Here is a 25428-nt window from a genome sequence, read left to right as displayed (position 1 = left end):
TGAATCTCTATGGCTTTCTTTCTTTATCTAGTTTTCTATTTTAAAAGCTAGAGGTGTCAACGACTTTGGTACGACTTCTATTCAAAAATTACAGTGATTTTTTTCGATTGTGATCGATTTGTATTTGTTTAATAGCCGCCTCATCTTCTCAGCCGGCTATTATAGCGCTCCTATTTTTTTTTTTACTTCGTCGAATAAAAAAATTTTTCGCTTTACCTCATTTTGCCGCTTTTTCAACATTTTGCGTGAAATCTTTTTGACTTCTCTAGGCTAGTTTCTCTCTTCTCTCATTCTGCTAAAAGTGAATTTGAACATCAGTTGCTCAGCAAAGCAATTCAAAATGAACAGAGTCAGTATAAAAAATTGAAGTCAGAAATAGAAACGGGATAAACCCATAAAGCCCAATTTTAGATGCCCGCTATTTGAACGTCGTTCCTATAAGTCTTAGTTACCACCTCTAATGCTTATTGGTGTTGATAGTAGCCCCTGTAGCCTCTCTCTCTAAGAAACAGAAGTACGTTATCTTCAACTACGAAATGCCATCAAAATAAATAGGACTTAAAAAATGTTTTTGTACAAAAATCTTTTTTTTTCAATATCTTCTATTCTTTCAATCCCAGTCATGCTTATTGGAATCAACGGCGGCTATTTTCCGGCAATCTGCCGGGTATGTTTTTTGTTGTGCTGTTAGTTAGTCATAAATTATAGGCTTTTCTTTATTAGTGATTTATTGCTAATTTTCGGTCGTGTTTTCCGTTTCTGTCTGCAGCCGTTCTCTACAAAGTTGGTGTTTGCTGTCTGAAGTTCCTTGGTGATAAACTTCTTTTGAAGTTAACGTTGTTAGGAATAACAGTTTCGATAATGCTATTTTTCTAATAGAATTGAAATAATTTTTCGTTTTTGCAGTGTTTTTGCTGTAGTTGAGGCCTTGGTATGTTGTATATTTTTTTTCTAATGGAGACTGATCTGTTAAATGGGATTGTTTGAAATAATAATTTTAACACTCCTTTTCTAATAGAAATGAAATGTTTTTCCGTTTTTGTAGTGTTTGTTTTGTTGATGCCTTGCTATTGGTTTGTTTGTTTTTCTATTTGAGAACCAGGTTGCTGTTGTTGAATTCAGTTGCTTCAATTCTGAAGCTCTTGTTTGTTTTACATTTGTTCAAACATCAAAGCTGAAAAAGTCAAATTTTCTGAAGTACTTCTTCATCTCACGTGCCCCGTCGCCGCGGCGTTCACCTCTCGCTCCTTTAATTAGGCTGTAAACTGAAGCTAGCTTCCCTAAACCCTTGCTAGTTACTGACGTTGCCCAACCGTTCGACAGTAGTTTGAGGAATTCGCCCTTCGTTATTCGGTTATGTTTTCCAACAAATTCTTTTTTGCAGCTATGAGCTCGGTCAATTTTAATACGGCCAATATCAAAGGCGAAAATCAAAAGAAACCGAAAAACAAAAAGGATAGGCCGATTAAACCCGGTCATTAAGTCGTAGTGTATTAGGTTATCAAAGTTCATTAGAGAGGTTGCTAGCTTACATTATTAATAAGTTGAATAGCTTGAAGTTTGGGAGTTGATTTAAGTATAGTTTCAGAATCTAACAGAAACTGTACACTGAATAAGAACACTCAGAATGAAAGTATATAAATTTTTATCTTTCTTTTCTTTTTCTGTATCAAACCTGATGCTTATGTTAGCACTAATTTCTAGCATCACAACTTAAGTGAACGAGGCAGCCACCTGATTACTTTTGCTGCCAAAACTTTTTTAGTCAAACGACTTCGCTTTGGTTAAATTAAGTAAACTGGCTAAAAAAAAGTACTCCGAGTATCCCCGTATGTTCTGAAATTTTGCAAGATACAACAGACGTTGCTAAAAAAGATTTGCAGCTGGCAAATGCGCGTTTTGAGATGAGCATTGCTCAAGGTTATAGCTGCTTCCCAATGCAATGTAGCATATGCGTCTTAAAAATAGTACACAGTTCAGTTCAAAGAGAAAAGTTAAATTGAAGAACTTAAGATCAATTCAACGAAACATTTTGGATTCAATAAAAATTCTGTATTTGGGTATGTTTAATTTTGTCTTTCTGTCTGGAAATTCGGTTTTTGTGCGTTTTTGTTATTTTGAATGCCTCTGAAGCAATTTTATATTTTTGGTTATATATTTGCGACGATTATATTGGAAGTGTTTTTGATTGGTCTGATGGGCCTGCTAGTTATGAGACCAATTGCCCGACATAATATGGTATAAATTGTGTTTCTATATTTGTTTCTTGCTTTTGTCCGCCTGTATGTCTTGTTGGACATTGGTACTCGACGTTTCAGTGATTGTTGGAGGGAATGAGAACTACGAGGGGACCGAAAAGAGACTTATCCAGCAACAGACCGACCTGAAGATTGGGTTGAACCTCTCAGACCAGCTCTCACAGGCTATGCCGATCACGGCCGCTTGCAATGAGGTTTGTTTGTTCAGATGACGCGAATTTGATCTGTGAGTGAGAAGTACCTTGGTATGCGCTATGTATGTTTTTTAATTGCTCTCAAACGAAGTTTGTAGCAATTGTATTAGTCCTGGCCTGTTTTGGAGTGGGAAAAGTAGGTGTGAAAAATTTTTCCCTAAGCGAGAAAATTTGCCAATTGAGGCTTTTTCAAAGCAGGTTTAAGCTTGAATTGTAGTTTTAGCAGTAAAAGAGTTTTTCTCACGTAAAATAAGTAATTATGCATTTGGAGTTTTGGCTATTTAAGGAAAATACCAGACTTTAGGTTGAAATCTCGAGCTATTTTTTGTTTGTAGTTTTTAATTTTATAGTTTTGAGTTTGTAGCAATTATATTAGTCCTGTGGTCTGTTTTTCTGATTGACCGATTTTTCGTCTGACCAGTTTGACTTTTCGTCCCCAAAAACAGGATAAACAAGTAACGGCCGGCTATTAAGTGCTCATTATGCCTTATCAGTCACAAAGAATGTAATTCACCAAAACATTTTCATGGTGTTAAGGACGGTTTTAATCTTAAAACTTTGACCCCTTCAGTCATCCCACTGTCCACTTACACCCCCTCCCCTCCACCCCTACTCATCCCCCCAATACGTTCCTCCACCCGGTGGTTTGGACCCCCCTATCATCCAGCCTTCCCAACCCTACCCCCTTCGCTTGACTCCCCCTCGCCACTCCGCTCCCACACTCCACCCAATGCTGGCGCTCGTTTAATTCAACCGACGTTACTTGGTTATGTTTCGTCATTTTGTCTTTTCAAATTTTAGTGGGCCGAGCTTTGTTCATTCGCGTGATTGAGTTTTTGGTCGCAATTGACTTTCAAAAATAACTTCCTCACTCTGAAATTGACTTCTTGTTACTTTAATTCATGGAGATAAGGCTATGTGAGTGTTTGTCACTGTATATGCTAACATTTGGAGCAGCTAATAGAACCAGCAATAAGTTATAAAGAATTTTAATCAAATCATAACATCTCAGCATTTAATGAAAAGATGAAATTTCCTTGGTCTGTTGTTTATCTTTATCGGACTGCCGATCTACAAAGCTATTGCGGCTAATTTCTGGCAATCTGATGGCTATATTATAGAGTTAGTTGATTTGTGTTTTTTAATATCTGTCGTCAGCCTGTCATTGGCTATTATTTAGTTGCGCTACTTACTTTTTATTTCAAATTCTCTTTACTTTACGATCAGGTTTTTTGTTTATAGAAGTCACGACATCTTCTTCTGACTTACTCTTCTCATAATTTAAGCTTAATTTACAGTTCTTTCAAACAAATTGAAGCAATATAGTGAATACGGCCGAGGTCAAACGAGCAAAATTGAAAAAAAAAACGATAAATCGATAAATTTTTTAAGTTATAACCTTCTAGTTTTTAAAACCGCCGTCAGCCTCTCAACGACTATTATTTTGGCGGTTTCCCTTTTTTTTGAAGAAAAATCGCATTTTTTCACGTTTTTCGTTTTACATAAGTCACGATTTTCACGCTTGAATTCTGAATTACCTCACTCACTGTTTCAATTGAATGGACTTCAAATTCTTTCACGCATTGAATTACGTTATGTAATGAATAGGGCCGATGTCAAAAGGGCAATATCTAAATCTATAGAAACGGGATAAACCTATAATGCACGGCCTCTGAGTCATAGTGCATTAGGTTATTGAAGTTCATTAGAGCGATTGTTAGCCGATTTTAATATTAAGCGTAATACCTTTCAGTTTAGAAGCTGAATTTAGTATAGGTATAGAATCTAACTAAAACTGCACAATGAGTTAGAACATTTTTCAAATTTCTGTCCATTTCTTTGTTATTTCAATTCCGATGTGCGTCTAGGGCGTCAACGGGGGATGTTTTTCGGCAATCTGCCGTCTATTTTTTCCAATTTGCGTTCAGATTTTCTTGATTTTTCCAATCAATTCATCGTCCAATCTAGGTCTAGTTTTTTTCACTGAAAATTTTTGAAATTGGCGGTCAGTACTTGTTCTGCTGTTTTTCTTGTTAGATGTTTTTACACAGTTTTGTGGCTTCGATCTTTCATGCATTATTCTGAGAGAGGGAGAGCAAAAAGAGTAGGTGTGAAAAATTTTTTCGCTAAGCGAGCGGCGTTTTTGATCATGGTCAGCTTTTTCAAAGCAAGTTTTTCTCAACTTTTTCAATCAAATGTGTTTGTCTCAATTATCTGAGCGAGTAATAGTAAGTTGCGAAGCATTTCTCGATCTGAAGCAAATACTTGACTTATAGCTGCAAATTTGACCTAGTTTTTCATTGAGCTAGCAGAAGTTTTTCATGATTCCTCTTATGCTGTTGGGAATTAGTATTTGGTAACGAGTTTTGCTGAAAAAGTTTTTAATTACTCTCAAACAAAGTTTGTACCAATCATGTTAGTCCTGGTTGGCCGAAAGGGCGTGTAGCCAAAGACCCTCCTCCTAATGTCTCCCCTTGGTGCACCCCCTTGCGGCTATCGCCAGTTGTTTCGCCCGACATTATTAGGTTATGTTATCTTAATATTCGCCGTCAAATTTTCAACGGCTATTATTTAGGTGCTCTTTTTTTAGAATTGAAAAAAAATAAATTGTATTGGCTGTTTAAAGTTATGTTCACGTTTTCACTATTTTGAACTCAAATTGGTCTAATGATTCTGGTCACACTGAAACAGGAATTGAACGAAGAAGCGAGTGATTTTGCGGCGTTGTTTTTTTGCTCTAATTTCAAATTTGAGTGAGAAAGTTGTGTTTGAACAAAAATTCTCTAGTGGTTTTTCGCTCACTTGCGGTTTTTGACTTTGATTGTTTCTGTATTGATCGGAGTTTTCTTCTAAATTGTTTTATCAGTCTCTTCATTGGCCAATATAAGTCTAGTTTTTTGTTTGGTTAATGAAATTTCTTTAAAATTGTAGTCAGCGCTTGTCTGGCTGTTTTTCTTGTTAGATATATTTACACAATTTTATGACTTCGATCTTTCATGCAGCATTCTGAGAGGGAGAGCAAAAACAGTAGGTTTGAAAAATTTGTGCCCTAAGCGAGCGGCGTTTTTGATCATGGTCAGCTTTTTCAAAGCAAGTTTTTTTCAACTTATTCAATCAAATGTGTTTTTCTCAATTATCTGAGCGAGTAATAGTAAGTTGCGAAGCATTTCTCGATCTGAATCAAATACTTGACTTATAGCTGCAATTTTGGCCTAGTTTTTTCATTGAGCGAGCAGACATTTTTCATGATTCCTCTTAAGTTGTTGGGAATTAGTATTTGGTAACAATTTTTGCTGAAAAAATTTTTTATTACTCGCAAACAAAGTTTGTACCAATCATGTTAGTCCTGGTTGGCCGAAAGGGCGTGTAGCCAAAGACCCTCCTCCTAATGTCTCCCCCTGGTGCACCCCCTTGCGGCTATCGCCAGTTGTTTCGCCCGACATCATTCGGTTCTGTTATCCTAATGTTCGCCGTCAAATTTTCAACGGCTATTATTTAGGTGCTCTTTTTTTTAGAATTGAAAGAAATTCAAGTGTATTATCTGTTTAAATTTTTGTTCACGTTTTCACTATTTTGAACTCAAATTGGTGTAATGATTCTGGTCATACTGAAACAGGAATTGAACGAAGAAGCGAGTGATTTTGCGGCGTTGTTTTTTTGCTCTAATTTCAAATTTGAGTGAGAAAACGGTGTTTGAACAAAAATTCTCTGGTGGTTTTTCGCTCACTTGCGGTTTTTGACTTTGATTGTCTGTATTGATTGGAGTTTTCTTCTAAATTGTTTTATCAGTCTCTTCATTGGCCAATATAAGTCTAGTTTTTTGTTTGGTTAATGAAATTTCTTTAAAATTGTAGTCAGCGCTTGTCTGGCTGTTTTTCTTGTTAGATATATTTACACAATTTTATGACTTCGATCTTTCATGCAGCATTCTGAGAGGGAGAGCAAAAACAGTAGGTGTGAAAAATTTGTGCCCTAAGCGAGCGGCGTTTTTGATAATGGTCAGCTTTTTGAAAGCAAGTTTTTTTCAACTTTTTCAATCAAATGTGTTTGTCTCAATTATCTGAGCGAGTAATAGTAAGTTGCGAAGCGTTTCAGGATCTGTAACAAATACTTGACTTATAGCTGCATTTTTGACCTAGTTTTTTTCATTGAGCTAGCAGAAGTTTTTCATGATTCCTCTTATGTTGTTGGGAATTAGTATTTGGTAACGAATTTTGCTGAAAAAAATTTAATTACTCTCAAACAAAGTTTGTACCAATCATGTTAGTCCTGGTTTGCCGAAAGGGCGTGTAGCCAAAGACCCTCCTCCTAATGTCTCCCCCTGGTGCACCCCCTTGCGGCTATCGCCAGTTGTTTCGCCCTACATCATTGGGTTCTGTTATCTTAATGTTCGCCGTCAAATTTTCAACGGCTATTATTTAGGTGCTTTTTTTTAGAATTGAAAGAAATTCAAGTGTATTATCTGTTTAAATTTATGTTCACGTTTTCACTATTTTGAACTCAAATTGGTGTAATGATTGTGGTCATACTGAAACAGGAATTGAACGAAGAAGCGAGTGATTTTGCGGCGTTGTTTTTTTGCTCTAATTTCAAATTTGAGTGAGAAAACGGTGTTTGAACAAAAATTCTCTGATGGTTTTTCGCTCACTTGCGGTTTTTGACTTTGATTGTCTGTATTGATCGGAGTTTTCTTCTAAATTGTTTTATCAGTCTCTTCATTGGCCAATATAAGTCTAGTTTTTTGTTTGGTTAATGAAATTTCTTTAAAATTGTAGTCAGCGCTTGTCTGGCTGTTTTTCTTGTTAGATATATTTACACAATTTTATGACTTCGATCTTTCATGCAGCATTCTGAGAGGGAGAGCAAAAACAGTAGGTGTGAAAAATTTGTGCCCTAAGCGAGCAGCATTGTTGATAATGGTCAGCTTTTTGAAAGCAAGTTTTTTTCAACTTTTTCAATCAAATGTGTTTGTCTCAATTATCTGAGCGAGTAATAGTAAGTTGCAAAGCGTTTCTCGATCTGTAACAAATACTTGACTTATAGCTGCATTTTTGACCTAGTTTTTTTCATTGAGCTAGCAGAAGTTTTTCATGATTCCTCTTATGTTGTTGGGAATTAGTATTTGGTAACGAATTTTGCTGAAAAAAATTTAATTACTCTCAAACAAAGTTTGTACCAATCATGTTAGTCCTGGTTTGCCGAAAGGGCGTGTAGCCAAAGACCCTCCTCCTAATGTCTCCCCCTGGTGCACCCCCTTGCGGCTATCGCCAGTTGTTTCGCCCTACATCATTCGGTTCTGTTATCTTAATGTTCGCCGTCAAATTTTCAACGGCTATTATTTAGGTGCTCTTTTTTTTAGAATTGAAAGAAATTCAAGTGTATTATCTGTTTAAATTTATGTTCACGTTTTCACTATTTTGAACTCAAATTGGTGTAATGATTGTGGTCATACTGAAACAGGAATTGAACGAAGAAGCGAGTGATTTTGCGGCGTTGTTTTTTTGCTCTAATTTCAAATTTGAGTGAGAAAACGGTGTTTGAACAAAAATTCTCTGGTGGTTTTTCGCTCACTTGCGGTTTTTGACTTTGATTGTCTGTATTGATCGGAGTTTTCTTCTAAATTGTTTTTTCAGTCTCTTCATTGGCCAATATAAGTCTAGTTTTTTGTTTGGTTAATGAAATTTCTTTAAAATTGTAGTCAGCGCTTGTCTGGCTGTTTTTCTTGTTAGATATATTTACACAATTTTATGACTTCGATCTTTCATGCAGCATTCTGAGAGGGAGAGCAAAAACAGTAGGTGTGAAAAATTTGTGCCCTAAGCGAGCAGCATTTTTGATAATGGTCAGCTTTTTCAAAGCAAGTTTTTTTCAACTTTTTCAATCAAATGTGTTTGTCTCAATTATCTGAGCGAGTAATAGTAAGTTGCGAAGCATTTCTCGATCTGAAGCAAATACTTGACTTATAGCTGCAAATTTGACCTAGTTTTTCATTGAGCTAGCAGAAGTTTTTCATGATTCCTCTTATGTTGTTGGGAATTAGTATTTGGTAACGAATTTTGCTGAAAAAAATTTTAATTACTCTCAAACAAAGTTTGTACCAATTATGTTAGTCCTGGTTGGCCGAAAGGGCGTGTAGCCAAAGACCCTCCTCCTAATGTCTCGCCCTGGTGCACCCCCTTGCGACTATCGCCAGTTGTTTGAAAGCAATTCACCCGACATTATTCGGTTATGTTATCTTAATATTCGCCGTCAAATTTTCAACGGCTATTATTTAGGTGCTCTTTTTTAGAATTGAAATTATATTGTATTGATTGTTTAAAGTTATGTTCACGTTTTCATTATTTTGAACTCTAATTGGTGTAGTGATTCGGGTCACACTGAAAGAGGAATTGAACGAAGAAGCGAGTGATTTTGTGGCGTTGTTTTTTTTTTGCTCTAATTTCAAATTTGAGTGAGAAAACGGTGTTTGAACAAAAATTCTCTGGTGGTTTTTCGCTCACTTGCGGTTTTTGACTTTGATTGTCTGTATTGATCGGAGTTTTCTTCTAAATTGTTTTTTCAGTCTCTTCATTGGCCAATATAAGTCTAGTTTTTTGTTTGGTTAATGAAATTTCTTTAAAATTGTAGTCAGCGCTTGTCTGGCTGTTTTTCTTGTTAGATATATTTACACAATTTTATGACTTCGATCTTTCATGCAGCATTCTGAGAGGGAGAGCAAAAACAGTAGGTGTGAAAAATTTGTGCCCTAAGCGAGCAGCATTTTTGATAATGGTCAGCTTTTTCAAAGCAAGTTTTTTTCAACTTTTTCAATCAAATGTGTTTGTCTCAATTATCTGAGCGAGTAATAGTAAGTTGCGAAGCATTTCTCGATCTGAAGCAAATACTTGACTTATAGCTGCAAATTTGACCTAGTTTTTCATTGAGCTAGCAGAAGTTTTTCATGATTCCTCTTATGTTGTTGGGAATTAGTATTTGGTAACGAATTTTGCTGAAAAAAATTTTAATTACTCTCAAACAAAGTTTGTACCAATTATGTTAGTCCTGGTTGGCCGAAAGGGCGTGTAGCCAAAGACCCTCCTCCTAATGTCTCGCCCTGGTGCACCCCCTTGCGACTATCGCCAGTTGTTTGAAAGCAATTCACCCGACATTATTCGGTTATGTTATCTTAATATTCGCCGTCAAATTTTCAACGGCTATTATTTAGGTGCTCTTTTTTAGAATTGAAATTATATTGTATTGATTGTTTAAAGTTATGTTCACGTTTTCATTATTTTGAACTCTAATTGGTGTAGTGATTCGGGTCACACTGAAAGAGGAATTGAACGAAGAAGCGAGTGATTTTGTGGCGTTGTTTTTTTTTTGCTCTAATTTCAAATTTGATTGAGAAAACGGTGTTTGAACAAAAATTCTCTAGTGGTTTTTCGCTCACTTGCGGTTTTTGACTTTGATTGTCTGTATTGATTGGAATTTTCTCTTAAATTGTTTTATCAGTCTCTTCATTGGCCAATATAAGTCTAGTTTTTTGTTTGGTTAATGAAATTTCTTTAAAATTGCAGTCAGCACTTGTCTTGCTGTTTTTCTTGTTAGATATATTTATACAATTTTTTGACTTCGATCTTTCTTGCATCATCCTGAGAGGGAGAGTAAAAACAGTAGGTGTGAAAAAATTGTGCTCAAAGCGAGCGGCGTTTTTGATCATGGTCAGCTTTTCAAAGCAAGTTTTCAACTTTTTCAATCAAATGTGTTTGTCTCTATTATCTGAGCGAGTAATAGTAAGTTGCGAAGCATTTCTCGATCTGAATCAAATACTTGACTTATAGCTGCAATTTTGGCCTAGTTTTTTTCATGGAGCGAGCAGAAATTTTTCATGATTCCTCTTAAGTTGTTGGGAATTAGTATTTGGTAACGATTTTTGCTGAAAAAAATTTTAATTACTCGCAAACAAAGTTTGTACCAATCATGTTAGTCCTGGTTGGCTGAAAGGGCGTGTAGCCAAAGACCCTCCTCCTAATGTCTCCCCCTGGTGCACCCCCTTGCGTCTATCGCCAGTTGTTTCGCCCGACATCATTCGGTTCTGTTATCTTAATGTTCGCCGTCAAATTTTCAACGGCTATTATTTAGGTGCTTTTTTTAGAATTGAAAGAAATTCAAGTGTATTATCTGTTTAAATTTATGTTCACGTTTTCACTATTTTGAACTCAAATTGGTGTAATGATTCTGGTCATACTGAAACAGGAATTGAACGAAGAAGCGAGTGATTTTGCGGCGTTGTTTTTTTGCTCTAATTTCAAATTTGAGTGAGAAAACGGTGTTTGAACAAAAATTCTCTAGTGGTTTTTCGCTAACTTGCGGTTTTTGACTTTGATTGTTTCTGTTTTGATCGGAATTTTCTTCTAAATTGTTTTATCAGTCTCTTCATTGGCCCATTTATGTCTAGTTTTTTGTTTGGTCTATAAAAATTATTCGAATGGGAGATCAGTACTTGTCCTGCTATATTTTTTCAAGTTGTTTTCACTTAATTTTCATGACTTTGACCTCTCAGTATGGGATAAACAGGTAAGGCCCCGTTGTCATTGAGTTTCATTAGAACCTCTCGTGTAGTTTTAGTAGTCTGTCAAGTGATGAGCAGGCTGAAGTTGAAAGGAAATTTCGATGTTAATTGGTCATTTTTTGGGTTCTTGTGCCCAAAATGGTGCAATATTTCACGCATTTGTCCTCTTTGAGTTTTTTTACTACAGTTAACGTTTTTTTTAAAATTGATCAAAGTTCTTTGGCAACATATAATTACTTTTTTAAACCATTTTTTGAGCTTTAACTTTGTTACTGCAAAGATAAACACGCTAAGTTATACTAATTTTTGCAATCTTTTGCAAGTTTTTTTTCAAAATGTTTGTCAATATATGAGTTTTTTTGCTCAGGGGCCATGAAACCTCCCCTGGGTTTTTATAATAGGTTACGGCACAGCTTCTAAAGGTAATTAAGTGGTTTTCGAGATTTCAATATCTCGAATTTTGCAGTTTTTTTTAAAGTTTATCAAACTTTCTGAATATTGTTAGTGTTCTAGTTTTATCGATCTTCATGAGACAGTCCAAGTATTTGAGCTCAAAATTATTATACTGTATGGTCTCTGGAGACAACGAAATGGTTCTCTTATAACCAACAAATTTTAGCAACATTGATATAATTTGTAATTGTTTTTTTTAAAGTTTTTTTCTAATTTGGGAGTAAAACAATCTTTATTGGCCAATCAAATTTGGGTCGTGTAGGTGGGTTAAGAGACGGAACTCAAAAACGGGAAATGATTTTGAATATTGTATCCTGAAAATGTTTTATCCTTAACTCAAAAACAGGAAATGATTTTGAATATTTTGTCCCATTTTTCAAATTTCGAGTTTAAGCATGGGTTGGATCAATTTTGTCCTTCAGATTAAAAGCTTCAAGAGTTTCAACAATAATTTTTAATAGCTGCCGTCAGCCTATCAGATGGCTATTATTTAGGCGCTCTCTTTTTTTAAATTCGCTTTACCTTTTGATCACGTTTTTCGTTTTACATAAGTCACGACTTTCACGTTTGATTTCTGACTTACTTCATTCGCTGTTTCAACTGAAGGGATTTTAAGTTTCTTCCAGCTTTGAATTGCGCAGTATATTGAACACGGTCAAAGTCAAAAGAGCAAAATCAAAAGATACGGGATAAACCGATAAAGCTCGGTCATTAAGTCTTTTTGAATTATGTTTTCCAAGTTCGTTAGAGCGATTGCTAGCTGATATTAGTATTATGCCAAATGGCCTTCATTTTAGAAGTTGAATTGAGTAAGGGTTCAGAATCTAACTGAAACTGCACAATGAATTAGAACAATTTCCAAAAACTTCCTCTCACTTTCTGTTTCTTCCTTTTTATTTCAATTCCGATGTGTGTCTAGCGCGTCAACAGCAGATATTTTCCGGCAACCTGCCGGCTTTATGCTCCGATTTTTGTTGATTTTCTTGTTTTCTCCAATCAATTCATTGTCCAAGCTAGGTCTAGTTTTTTTGTTCAATCAATGAAAATTTTTGAAACTTGCGGTCAGTACTTGTCCTGCTGTTTTTCTTGTTAGATGTTTTTACACAGTTTTGTGGCTTCGATCTTTCATGCATTATTCTGAGAGAGGGAGAGCAAAAGGAGTAGGTGTACAAAATTTTTGCTCTAAGCGAGCGGCGTTTTTGATCATGGGCAGCTTTTTCAAAGCAGGTTTTATCAACTTTTTCAACCAAATGTGTTTGTCTCAATTATCTGAGCGAGTAATAGCAAGTTGCAAAGAATTTCTCGATCTGAGGCAAATACTTGATTTATGCTGCATTTTTGACCTAGTTTTTGTCATTGAGAGAATAAATTTTTCATGATTCCTCCTAAGTTGTTGGGAAGTAGCATTTGGCTGAATGGGCGTGTAGCCAGAGACCGCACTCCCACTATCTCCCCCATCTCCGTTGGACTGCCTCGCAACCGCTCGCCATTTATTTGAAAGCAATTGGACTGACTTAGTCGGTTATGTTTTCTTAATATCCGTCGTCAGATTTTCAACGGCTTTTATTTAGGTGCTCTTCTTTTTTTACACTTCTCAGATATTAAATTTTATTGTCTTTTTAAAGATCTGTTCACGTTTTCACTATTCTGAAGTCAAATTGGAGTAATGATTCTGGTTTCACTGAAATAGAAAAGGGAGTGAAAAAGCGATTGATTTTTTGGCGTTAACTTTTTCGCTCTATTTTCAAAATAGAGTGAGATTGTTTGGTCAAAAACAACTTCCTCGCCCTGAAATCTTTTTACTTTGATTCAAGGAGATAAGGTTATATGATTGTGTGCCACTGTATATGAATATATTTGGAGCAGCTAATAGAAGCAGCAATAAAGAATCTTAATCAAATTGTAACATCTCAGCATGTAATCAAAAGATGAAATTTCCTTGGTCTGTTTTTTATCTTTTTCGGACTGCCGATCTACAAAGCTATTGCGGCTAATTTCTGGCAATCTGTTAGCTATATTATGGAGGTAGTTGGTTTGTGTGTTTTTTTGATAGCCATCGTCAGACTATCATTGGCTATTATTTACTTGCGCTACTTTTTACTTTTTATTTAAAATTCTCTTTATTTTACGATCAGATTTTGTTTTGTTTATAGAATTAGCGACAATTTCTGACTTACTCTTCTCAATATTCCAGCTTAATTTACAGTTCTTTCAAACAGATTCAAGCAATGTTGTGAACACGGCCAAGGTCAAACGTCAAAATAGAAAAAGACGATAAATCTATAAAGTTATTAAGATATAACATTCTAGGTTTTAAAAGCCGCCATCAAGTCTCTCAACGACTATTATTTAGGCGGTTTCTCTTTTTTAAAGAAAAATCGCTTTTGTTCACGTTTTTCGTTTTACATAGGTCACGATTTTCATGCTTGAATTCTGAATTACCTCGCTCACTGTTTCGACTTAATGGACTCCAAATTATTTCACGCATTGAATTACGTTATGTAATGAATAGGGCCGATGTCAAAAGGGCAAAATCTAAATCTATAGAAATGGGATAAACCTATAATGCACGGCCACTGAGTCATAGTGCATTAGGTTATTGAAGTTCATTAGAGCGATTGTTAGCCGATTTTAATATTAAGATTAATACCCTTCAGTTTAGAAGCTGAAGTAAGAATAGGTTTAGAATCTAACTGAAACTGCACAATGAATTAGAACAATTTTTGAAACTAAGGAAAAAGATTTGTCAATTTCTATCGCTTCTATTGCTTTTTCAATTCCGATGTGCGTCTAGCGCGGCACCGCGGCTATTTTCCGGCAATCTGCCGGCTATGTTACTTTTGTTTAGTTTATTTGATTATTTTTGTTTCACAACTTATGAGGTTGTTTGTCTTCTTGGCTGTTATTGTTCAATTGATCTGCTGGCCAGGTGCAGTAGTTCTGGGTTTTTCTTAAATTTCTTTGTATTTTATTTCAGGACTTCTCCTGCTATGTTTTTAATTCGCTTTACCTTCTGATCACGTTTCTTATTTTCCACAAGTCAAGATTTTCAGGCTTGACTCGTGACTTACCTTACTCATTATTGGAAGTTCATTAGAGTGATTGCTAGTTGACGTTAGTATTGATCTTAATAGCCTGCATTTGAGAAGCTGGAAGTATAGGTTTAGAACCTAACTGAAAGTGCATGCCAAATTAGAACACTGTTTGATACTGATAAAAAATAGTAAAAGTTTGGTCTATTTCTATCTGTTCTTCTTCTGTTTCTGTCCCACTGTGCATCAACGGCGGTTGTTTTCCGGTAATCTTTTTGGGTGATATTATGTACCTATTTTGTAGTTTTTTATCAGTTGGTGGTCGTTTATTGAATGGAAATAATTTGTATTGCTAGTTCTGCAGTGTTTTTCAGAAATGGTTTGTATTTAAAAGTGTAGAATGGGTGGATCACTGTCTTTAGTGATTAATTGGCTGATGTGTAAAAAAATATCTAACTGGAGCCGGTTCCGTGGTCTTTGTGGGATGTCATTGACTTTTTTTTTGATAAATTTTCTTTTTTGATAAATTTTCGTTGAAAACCAGACAAACAGGTAAAGACTAAAGTGCATCAAGTTTCATTAGAATCACTGAGTTGGCTTTAGTAGTCTTTCAGGTACAGAGTGCCCTGAAGTTTCATTGAAGGCCTAAATTCGAGTTGAAAAGGTCACTTCTTGGAGTTTTTGAGCCTAGAAGTTGGATTTTTTGAGGTATTGGGACTATTTGGCAGCACAAGTTTGATTTAAAAATTTTTTTTAATCAAAAGCCTACTTTTTTAATATTCAAATATTGTCGTTTTTTAAATAGCCGCATAGCGATAGCTGGGGCTGTTATTGGCCTTCTCATGGTTTTGAAGATTCGAACAGGAGTATTGAGATTCTACAGGTTTTTACGACTCGAAGAGGAGTATTGAGATTCTACAGGTTTTTTTTTTAGCAGAAAGCAAGTTTGTTCATGACTTGATTTTTGACTTCTTTCTGTTCGAGCATTTACCTCCGTTTTTTATTGCTGACTTCTGTTTTCGAACATTGGACTTTAACAGTAGCTTCGTTTGTAATGTACAGTAATTAGGAACTGCGGGTAATGTTCAAGGCGAAGAGGTCGTTTTGAGATTTTTTGTTCCTATATAAGTCACCCCTAATTATATAAATTACACCGAACAACCCCCCCCCCCACCACCTGTCTACCCCTATCACCTACCTACCTACCCCCCCCCCCCCCCCCCCCCCGCCCCAACTTAGTCCCCCCGCCCCAACTTACCCCCCCTCCTACCCCAACGCCCCAAACTACCCCCTCCCTTCACCTAACTTACCCCACCTACCCCCAACTACCCGAGCACTACCTACATCCCCAACCTATCTACCCAGCCACCCACCTAGCTCGCACCGCACCTGAAAAAGTGTCGGCATTTTTAAAACACTTTAATGTGTTTTGTTGGTCTACTTTTGTTTTTTTTCTTTTGTCTATTTTGATGTTCTGATATCGGTAAGGTTAGGTTAGAGATTATAATGCACGACGATTCGAGTCGTTTCCGTTATTCTACTGGCTATGTTTTTTATTTCGTCTTCGCAATTGTTGTTACGACCATATGACGTCACAACCACTTCAAATCTGCTTTTTGTTCATTCGTTCATTCAATTTCAACTGAAGTGCGTGTGACGTAATTTTTTGCTGTTAGTGGAGCGGGTATTTTTGTTCATTCGCGTGATTAATTTTTTGGTCACAATTGACTTACCTCACTCTCAAAAATGACTTCCTCTCTTTGAAATTGACTTTTATTTACTTTAATTCAAAGAGATAAGGTCAAATGGGTGTGTGCCACTCCAAATGAAGGTTATTTGAGAGCAGCTAATAGAGGCAGCAAAAACTTATACATATTTTAAATAAAAATATAACATATCAGCCTTAATTGAAGGACGATTTTTCTGGTCTGTCTTTTTTACTGTTTTTTTTTGAGACTGCAGATCTACGAAGCTATTGCGGCTATTTTCTGGCAATCTGCCAGCTATGTTCGTCTTTTTGTCTCTTGTTTCCAACTTGTTTTCTTCTAATCTGTAAGTTAGTTATTTTAGGTTTGAGCAATAAGGGGGTGTTTTTGAGACATGTCGTCAAAAAATAGACAGTATAGCAAATATTTTTTTATTTTTGCAATTGCTTTTGGGTCCATATGGTCGGGTAAAACCTCATGAGCTCCATTGAGCTTGAAGCTGAATTCACGCGTCTTTTAAGCACTATAATTTTGGTTCTGAAGATATGAACACAGAGAATCTTCTGAGCATCTTCAGTTTTATTTGCTCTTCATTTTTGGATCAATTGATATTTTGACTCCATCTGCTGGTCTCTTATATATCAATCGCAAGATTTTTCTTAGATTTGAAGTTTTCTTTTCTTTGCTTTTTAATGATTTAACTTCGTATTGAGCACGCTGACAAGAAAAAATTCTACAAATTAAATGTCATTAGTTTCCCTTTCATGTCAAACTGAGTATCATATTTTTTGGCTCCTAATGTTTAATTGGTCTGCTGTTGAGTTGAAAGCATTTTGTTTTGTTTCAATTTGTTGGGCTTATTTTTCGGGAATTGTCATGCTATGCTTCTTTTACAATCTGGCTCAGCTTTTCTTATTTATATAGGCCACCTATTTCAGATTTGACTTATGATGGCTAATAGAGGCAGCAATAACTTATACAGATTTTAAATAAAAATATAACATATCAGCCTTAATTGAAGGACGATTTTTTTGGTCTGTCTTTTTACTGTTTTTTGAGACTGAAGATCTACAAAGCTATTGCGGCTATTTTCTGGCAATCTGCCAGCTATGTTCGTCTTTTCGTCTCTTATTTCCAACTTGTTTTCTAATCTGTAAGTTAGTTATTTTAGGTATGAGCAATAAGGGGGTGTTTTTGAGACATGTCGTCAAAAAATAGACAGTATAGCAAATATTTTTTTATTTTTTGCAATTGCTTTTGGGTCCATATGGTCGGGTAAAACCTCATGAGCTCCATTGAGCTTGAAGCTGAATTCACGCGTCTTTTAAGCACTATAATTTTGGTTCTGAAGATATGAACACAGAGAATCTTCTGAGCATCTTCAGTTTTATTTGCGCTTTTTAATTTTTGGATCAATTGATATTTTGACTCCATCTGCTGGTCTCTTATATATCAATCGCAAGATTTTTCTTAGATTTGAAGTTTTCTTTTCTTTGCTTTTTAATGATTTAACTTCGTATTGAGCACGCTGACAACAAAAAATTCTACAAATTAAATGTCATTAGTTTCCCTTTCATGTCAAACTAAGTATCATATTTTTTGGCTCCTAATGTTTAATTGGTCTGCTGTTGAGTTGAAAGCATTTTGTTTTGTTTCAATTTGTTGGGCTTATTTTTCGGGAATTGTCATGCTATGCTTCTTTTACAATCTGGCTCAGCTTTTCTTATTTATATTGGCCACCTATTTCAGATTTGACTTATGATGGCTAATAGAGGCAGCAATAACTTATACAGATTTTAAATATAAATATAACATATCAGCCTTAATTGAAGGACGATTTTTTTGGTCTGTCTTTTTACTGTTTTTTGAGACTGAAGATCTACAAAGCTTTTGCGGCTATTTTCTGGCAATCTGCCAGCTATGTTCGTCTTTTCGTCTCTTATTTCCAACTTGTTTTCTAATCTGTAAGTTAGTTATTTTAGGTTTGAGCAATAAGTGGGTTGTTTTGAGACATGTCGTCAAAAAATAGACAGTATAGCAATTATTTTTTAAAAAATTTTGCAATTGTTTTTGGGTCCATATGGCCGGGTAAAACCTCATGAGCTCCATTGAGCTTGAAGCTGAATTCACGCGTCTTTTAAGCACTATAATTTTGGTTCTGAAGATATGAACACAGAGTAGCTTCAGAGCATCTTCAGTTTTATTTCCTCTTCATTTTTGGATCAATTGATATTTTGATTCCATCTGCTGGTCTCTTATATATCAATCGCAAGATTTTTCTTAGATTTGAAGTTTTCTTTTCTATGCTTTTTAATGATTTAACTTCGTATTGAGCACGCTGACAACAAAAAATTCTACAAATTAACTGTCATTAGTTTCCCTTTCATGTCAAACTAAGTATCATATTTTTGGCTCCTAATGTTTAATTGGTCTGCTGTTGAGTTGAAAGCATTTTGTTTTGTTTCAATTTGTTGGGCTTATTTTTCAGGAATTGTCATGCTATGCTTCTTTTACAATCTGGCTCAGCTTTTCTTATTTATATAGGCCACCTATTTCAGATTTGACTTAAGATGGCTAATAGAGGCAGCAATAACTTATACAGATTTTAAATAAAAATATAACATATCAGCCTTAATTGAAGGACGATTTTTTTGGTCTGTCTTTTTTTACTGTTTTTTGAGACTGAAGATCTACAAAGCTATTGCGGCTATTTTCTGGCAATCTGTCAGCTATGTTCGTCTTTCCGTCTCTTATTTCCAACTTGTTTTCTAATCTGTAAGTTAGTTATTTTAGGTTTGAGCAATAAGTGGGTTGTTTTGAGATATGTCGTCAAAAATAGACAGTATAGCAATTATTTTTTAAAAATTTTTGCAATTGTTTTTGGGTCCATATGGCCGGGTAAAACCTCATGAGCTCCATTGAGCTTGAAGCTGAATTCACGCGTCTTTTAAGCACTATAATTTTGGTTCTGAAGATATGAACACAGAGTATCTTCAGAGCATCTTCAGTTTTATTTCCTCTTCATTTTTGGATCAATTGATATTTTGACTCCATCTGCTGGTCTCTTATATATCAATCGCAAGATTTTTCTTAGATTTGAAGTTTTCTTTTCTATGCTTTTTAATGATTTAACTTCGTATTGAGCACGCTGACAACAAAAAATTCTACAAATTAAATGTCATTAGTTTCCCTTTCATGTCAAACTAAGTATCATATTTTTGGCTCCTAATATTTAATTGGTCTGCTGTTGAGTTGAAAGCATTTAGTTTTGTTTCAATTTGTTGGGCTTATTTTTCAGGAATTGTCATGCTATGCTTCTTTTACAATCTGGCTCAGCTTTTCTTATTTATATAGGCCACCTATTTCAGATTTGACTTAAGATGGCTAATAGAGGCAGCAATAACTTATACAGATTTTAAATAAAAATATAACATATCAGCCTTAATTGAAGGACGATTTTTTTGGTCTGTCTTTTTTTACTGTTTTTTGAGACTGAAGATCTACAAAGCTATTGCGGCTATTTTCTGGCAATCTGTCAGCTATGTTCGTCTTTCCGTCTCTTATTTCCAACTTGTTTTCTAATCTGTAAGTTAGTTATTTTAGGTTTGAGCAATAAGTGGGTTGTTTTGAGACATGTCGTCAAAAATAGACAGTATAGCAATTATTTTTTAAAAATTTTTGCAATTGTTTTTGGGTCCATATGGCCGGGTAAAACCTCATGAGCTCCATTGAGCTTGAAGCTGAATTCACGCGTCTTTTAAGCACTATAATTTTGGTTCTGAAGATATGAACACAGAGTATCTTCAGAGCATCTTCAGTTTTATTTCCTCTTCATTTTTGGATCAATTGATATTTTGACTCCATCTGCTGGTCTCTTATATATCAATCGCAAGATTTTTCTTAGATTTGAAGTTTTCTTTTCTATGCTTTTTAATGATTTAACTTCGTATTGAGCACGCTGATAACAAAAATATTATACAAATTAAATGTCATTAGTTTCCCTTTCATGTCAAACTAAGTATCATCTTTTTGGCTCCTAATGTTTAATTGGTCTGCTGTTGAGTTGAAAGCATTTTGTTTTGTTTCAATTTGTTGGGCTTATTTTTCAGGAATTGTCATGCTATGCTTCTTTTACAATCTGGCTCAGCTTTTCCGATTTATATAGGCCACCTATTTCAGATTTGACTTAAGATGGCTTACTTCGCTCTGTGTTTCAACTGATTTGAATATAGAATTCAGCTGGCAAATTTACGCAAATGTCTTCAAGATCAAAAAGCGAAATCAAAAGAAAGTGGATAAGCCAATAAACCCCGGGTTTTACATTTAATCTTAAAAGACTCAGTGCTTTAAGTTATCAAAGTTCCACAGTGTCCTGCTAAATGGTATCAGTGTTAAGCTTATTTTTATCAACCTAAAATGTGCATTCTCCATATTTTTTAAACGGTTTATCTTTTTGCGTTTTTCTTTTTACATAAGTAACGACTTTCACGTTTGACTTCTGACATATCTCATTCACTGTTTAAACTGTGAGAATTGTCAGCTAGTTCACTCGAATGCTTTCAAGGTCAAAAAGCGGAAAAAAATGGGATAAACCAATAGAGCGTGACAATTAATACTTGATGTTAGACTTATTGCGTTAACTAAAAAGTTTCTTGAGTATACTGCTAAGTGGTATTACTATTAAGCTTATTAGCCTTCAATTTAGAGGCTTAAGGAAGCACGTATCCATCGGATCTAATGGACTCGTTGACCAATTTAGATCGTTTTTTGACGTTTAGAAAAATTAGTTTGTCATCAATTCTTTTTTCTTACTATTCATTTTTATCATTGTTTTTTTTATTATTTTTTGTTCTAACTGGTCTGTCAATACCAACATCGGGCAGTGGCCTCAACGATGGCTTTAATCTCGCAATCTTTCGGCTATGTTTTCTTCTTGAAAATTGTAGCTTTGTTGATTTCTGTTGACTTCTATATGGGTTTTGCAAATTATTTGCATTTAATTAATCGAGTTTTAGATTTTGTCATCAGCATGTTTCATTTCGACTTAGCATTTTTTTGAAGTTTGCGTTGTGCTTGTGCAGTTCCAAATATTTTTGGCAACTTTTGTGACTGTATTTTCTTAAAAGTTTTGATGTTGTCGTTTTTTATGAGTGTCGTGCCTTACATCACTTTTGGATGAGTTTGTGTTTCTTTCTGTTTCAGCTATTCAAGCGATCGTTGTCGTGGGGTGACGAGGATTTGGACATGGCAGTAGTCTACAAAGCAGCTTGTCTCTAAAGTGGAGTAGACATTGGGTCTAATATTGTTCCTTTCCTAGCTGAAACTGTGAAGAACATTACGCTGCGAAACGAACACTTTGCGGCTTTTGTTGAGAGCAATAAAAACAGCTTAAATTAGTATAAAATTGATCTCGAATATCTTTGTTAATTACTTGTTTTGGAAGTTGATCTTTTCTGAAGAGCCATTTATTGATAAATGCTAATTTGCTATTTTTTTTGGTTAAGCCATGTTTACTAATGTCAGGGACTTTTATTTACAACTTAGGTTTTCTATTATTTATGTCAAATTGGCACGTAATTAATAGCCGACCTCATCTTCTCAACCGGCTATTATAGCGCTCCTATTTTTTACAATTCAAAGAATTTGAATTGTATTTGTGCGCTGTGTTTTAAGGTGTTCACACATTTTTCAATGACTTTGATCTTTCAAAACGGGATAAACAGGTAAAGCCCAGCGAGCATTAAGTTTCATTAGAGGCCCAAAGTGGGCTTTAGTAGTCCGTCAAGTGCTTATAGTGGTGCAGCTGCTGGGATTGCCTTAATTTAAGGATAAAAGGTCATTTTTAGGAGTTTTTGGGCTCAAAATGGTGCAATTTTTCTTGTTTTTTGTGATTTTTTTGAGTTTTTTTTATTAGTCTAGGTTGAAATTTTTAAAAGTTGATGAAAGCTTTTTGCGAGACAAAATTGCTTGTTATGACCATTTTATGAGCTATATGTTTTGGTTCTACAAACACAAACACGCAAAATCGTATACTAATTTTCGCAATTTTTTTCAGGTTTCTTGAAAATTTGTGTCATATTTTGAGTTTTTTAGCCATAGGTGTCAAGAAACCTCATCTAGGGTTTGATAAGGTGTTTGATGATAGATCACTGCTTAGTTTCTAGTGGTAATGGAATGTTTTTCAACTTTTTGCCATCAAGAACTTTAGAATTTTTTGACAAAACTTTTTCACTATTTTTTTCATATTTTTTGACATTTATTGTCATTATTCAAGTTGTTTGAGTCCCAGGGGCAAGAAAACCTCATCAGTGGTTGGATAATAAGATACTGAACAATTTTTAGTTGTCATGGAATAGGTTTCAACTTTTGAATGTCATAAATTTTAGCGATTTTTTTGCCAAAATTCGCTTTTTCAGGTTTTTGAAAATTTTCGTTATTTTCCAGTTTTTCAGCTTCAGGAACCAGACAACCTCTTTTGAGGTGTTTAATAGGGCACTGCATAGTTTCTAGTAACAATGGAATGGTTTTTAACATTTTAATGTCTCGAATTTAACCTTTTTTTTATAAAATCTTCATTTTCTTTAAGGTTTCCTAAAGTTTTTGTCAGTTTTTGATATTCGTCTATTCTCAAATGCGAGAAAACATATTCTACGTTCTAATAAAAAGTTAATGCATGGTTTTTAGTTTTAATGGATTTGTTTTCAACAATTTAACCTTTCGACTTTTAGAAGTTTTTTTAATAAAATTTGCAATTTTTCTCAAGTTTTTTCAAGATATTTATATTTCATTTATTTTTTCTTGCCTCAGTAGCCAGGTAACTTCATTCACGGTTCGACAGTATGTTATTAAATAATTGCTAGGGGGCAATTGTTTCTATATCCTTTTAATAGAACGAATTTTTTTGAAGTTTGAAATTTTAAAAAATATTGGCTATCGATCTATGAGCCTATGAGTTTTTTAAAGTTTGGAATTGGGTTACTGGATAACCTCTAGAGACACAGAAATGATTCTGAAGATATTTATATCACGATTTTCAGCAAAATTTCCTTATAATTTGCAATTGATTTTTTTTTAAATTTTTGGTCATTTTCGAGTTAATCGATCTTCAAGGGCCAATGAATAATTTTTAGATCTTGCTGATATAATACTGGACCGATTTCAGAAAGAAAAATTGGTTTTTAATATGTTTTTGAAATAGGTATTTTTCAAGGGAAAAATTTTTGCCTTAGGTTTAAAAGCTTCAGGAGTTTTAGCAATGAGTATATTTTTGTTTAGGTTTGATTCTTTTAGTTTCTCAATTTTATGAGATGATTTTGTTTGTGTTCTGGCTGAAATTGTTCAATTGATCTGCTGGTCAGGTAGAGTAGGTCTGAGTTTTTCATTCAATTCTTTGAATTGTGTTTCAGGACTTGTCCTGCTATGTTTTTTTTTAAGATCTGTTCACACATTTTCATGATTTTTGAAGTCAAATTGGAGTAGTGATTTTGGTCACGCCGAAACAGGAAATGGAGCGAAAAAGCGAGTGGTTTTGCGGCGTGAATTTTTTTCGCTCTAATTTTAAAGTAGAGTGAGAAAACGGTGTTTGAACAAAAATTCGGTTTCTCGGTAGTGGTTTTTTTGTTCACATGCGGCAATTTCACTCTGATTTTTACTGTGTTTTCGATTTTTTGGATCGGATTTTTTTCTAAATGGTTTTCCCAATCCATTCACAGCTCATTCTAGGCCTAGTTTTTTGTTTGAATTTAATTTTCATTTCTCGCTAGTGGTTTTTTTTGTTCACATGCGGCATTTTGACATTGATTTTCTGTTCATTTCTTATGTTTTTTTTCTGATTTTTTTTTAAAATGATTTTCTCAATTCACTCATAGTCCATTCTAGGTCTAGTTTTTCTGTTTAGTCAATGAAAATTCTTTGAATTGTACGTCGAGACTTGTCCTGCTATGTTTTTTTACTTCGTCGAATAAAAAAATGTTTCGCTTTACCTCATTTTGCCGCTTTTTCAACATTTTGCGTGATATCTTTTTGACTTCTCTAGGCTAGTTTCACTCTTTTCTCATTCTGCTGAAAGTGTATTTAGACAGCAGTTGATCAGCAAAGCAATTCAAAATGAACAAAGTCAGTATAAAAAATTGAAGTCAGAAATAGAAACGGGATAAAGCCCAATTTTAGATGCCCACAATTTGAACGTCGTTCCTATAAGTGTTAGTTACCGTCTCTTATGCTTATTGGTATTGATAGTTGCCCCTGTAGCCTCTCTCTAAGAAACAAAAGTATGTTCAACTACGAAATGCCATCAAAATAAATCGGACTTAAAAAATGTTTTTTTACAAGAATCTTTTTTTTTCAAAATCTTCTATTCTTTCAATCCCAATCATGCTTATTGTAATCAACGGCGGCTGTTTTCCGGCAATCTGCCGGGTATGTTTAAGAATTATTGTAGAAAACAATCACAATTTCGATTACATTTATTTGAATAAAATATACGTTTTGCGGCGTAATGAAATGAGTAGTCCCATTGGATAAGTTTTGATCTTCTGCGGAAGTTTTATGACCCAGTGGAGTGACGTTTATTTCAACACAAGAAAGGAGCTGATGGGTATGGATCCAACACTAAGTCAGAATTAGCTATTTTATAGTACAAACTTTGAGAGACATTCTGATTAATTTGTTTTTGTTTCTGTGCAATGATTTGACCTGGATACTGAGCTGAGCTTTTGTTGCATACAATATTTTCTTCATTTTATTTTTCAAATCTTCAATAATTTTAATGCTAATTTTGCTGATGCGCAAAGGGGTATCAGTGATGGTTTCAATTTAATGTACAAGACATTTTATGACAGTGAATTCTATTTTTATTGGATTGACTCATTTGTTGACAAATCATTTCAGATCTACTTTGATTGAGCTCAAGCGTAAACATATTTGACACTTCGACTTAACATTATACATATTTCTTTTATTTTGCAGCAATTATATATTTTAAACACTTGATATGATATTCATTTTTTGTAATTGAACTGATTTCTGTTTGAGCTGCTTTTCATTATCTCGACCGTTGTACTATTGCAAACTCAATTGGTTTATGTTTTAAAAAATGAGCCTTGATCCACTTACCCGCATTTTCTGAACTGACACCCCAAAATTATGCTTCCTGGTATAAAAGTAGAAAGTTTTGATTTGAAAGGATAACATTTTTGACTTAATTGTCCAACCAAATGAAGAGATAACAAAAAT

At 34.6% G+C, this 25428-nt stretch overlaps 1 protein-coding gene across 1 annotated transcript in view; it reads left to right on the top strand.

The window, feature by feature from the left end:
* Positions 1 to 25226, top strand: part of LOC142338067 (uncharacterized) — a 92629-nt gene extending 67403 nt beyond the window's left edge. Inside the window, exons 9-11 of the mRNA XM_075387700.1 lie at positions 2319 to 2452; positions 21397 to 21519; positions 24705 to 25226. Of these exons, the coding sequence (XP_075243815.1) occupies positions 2319 to 2452; positions 21397 to 21471 (209 nt within the window). The 3' untranslated portion in view covers positions 21472 to 21519; positions 24705 to 25226. The remainder of the gene's footprint in view (positions 1 to 2318; positions 2453 to 21396; positions 21520 to 24704) is intronic.
* The last annotated feature ends 202 nt before the right edge of the window (positions 25227 to 25428 follow it).

The sequence above is a fragment of the Convolutriloba macropyga genome, chromosome 4 (assembly GCF_964194025.1).
Source record: "Convolutriloba macropyga chromosome 4, txConMacr16.3, whole genome shotgun sequence".
Classification (NCBI taxonomy): Eukaryota; Metazoa; Xenacoelomorpha; order Acoela; family Convolutidae; genus Convolutriloba; species Convolutriloba macropyga.
Note: the sequence above shows the minus strand (reverse complement) of the source record. Positions and strands in the feature narration are given on the sequence as shown.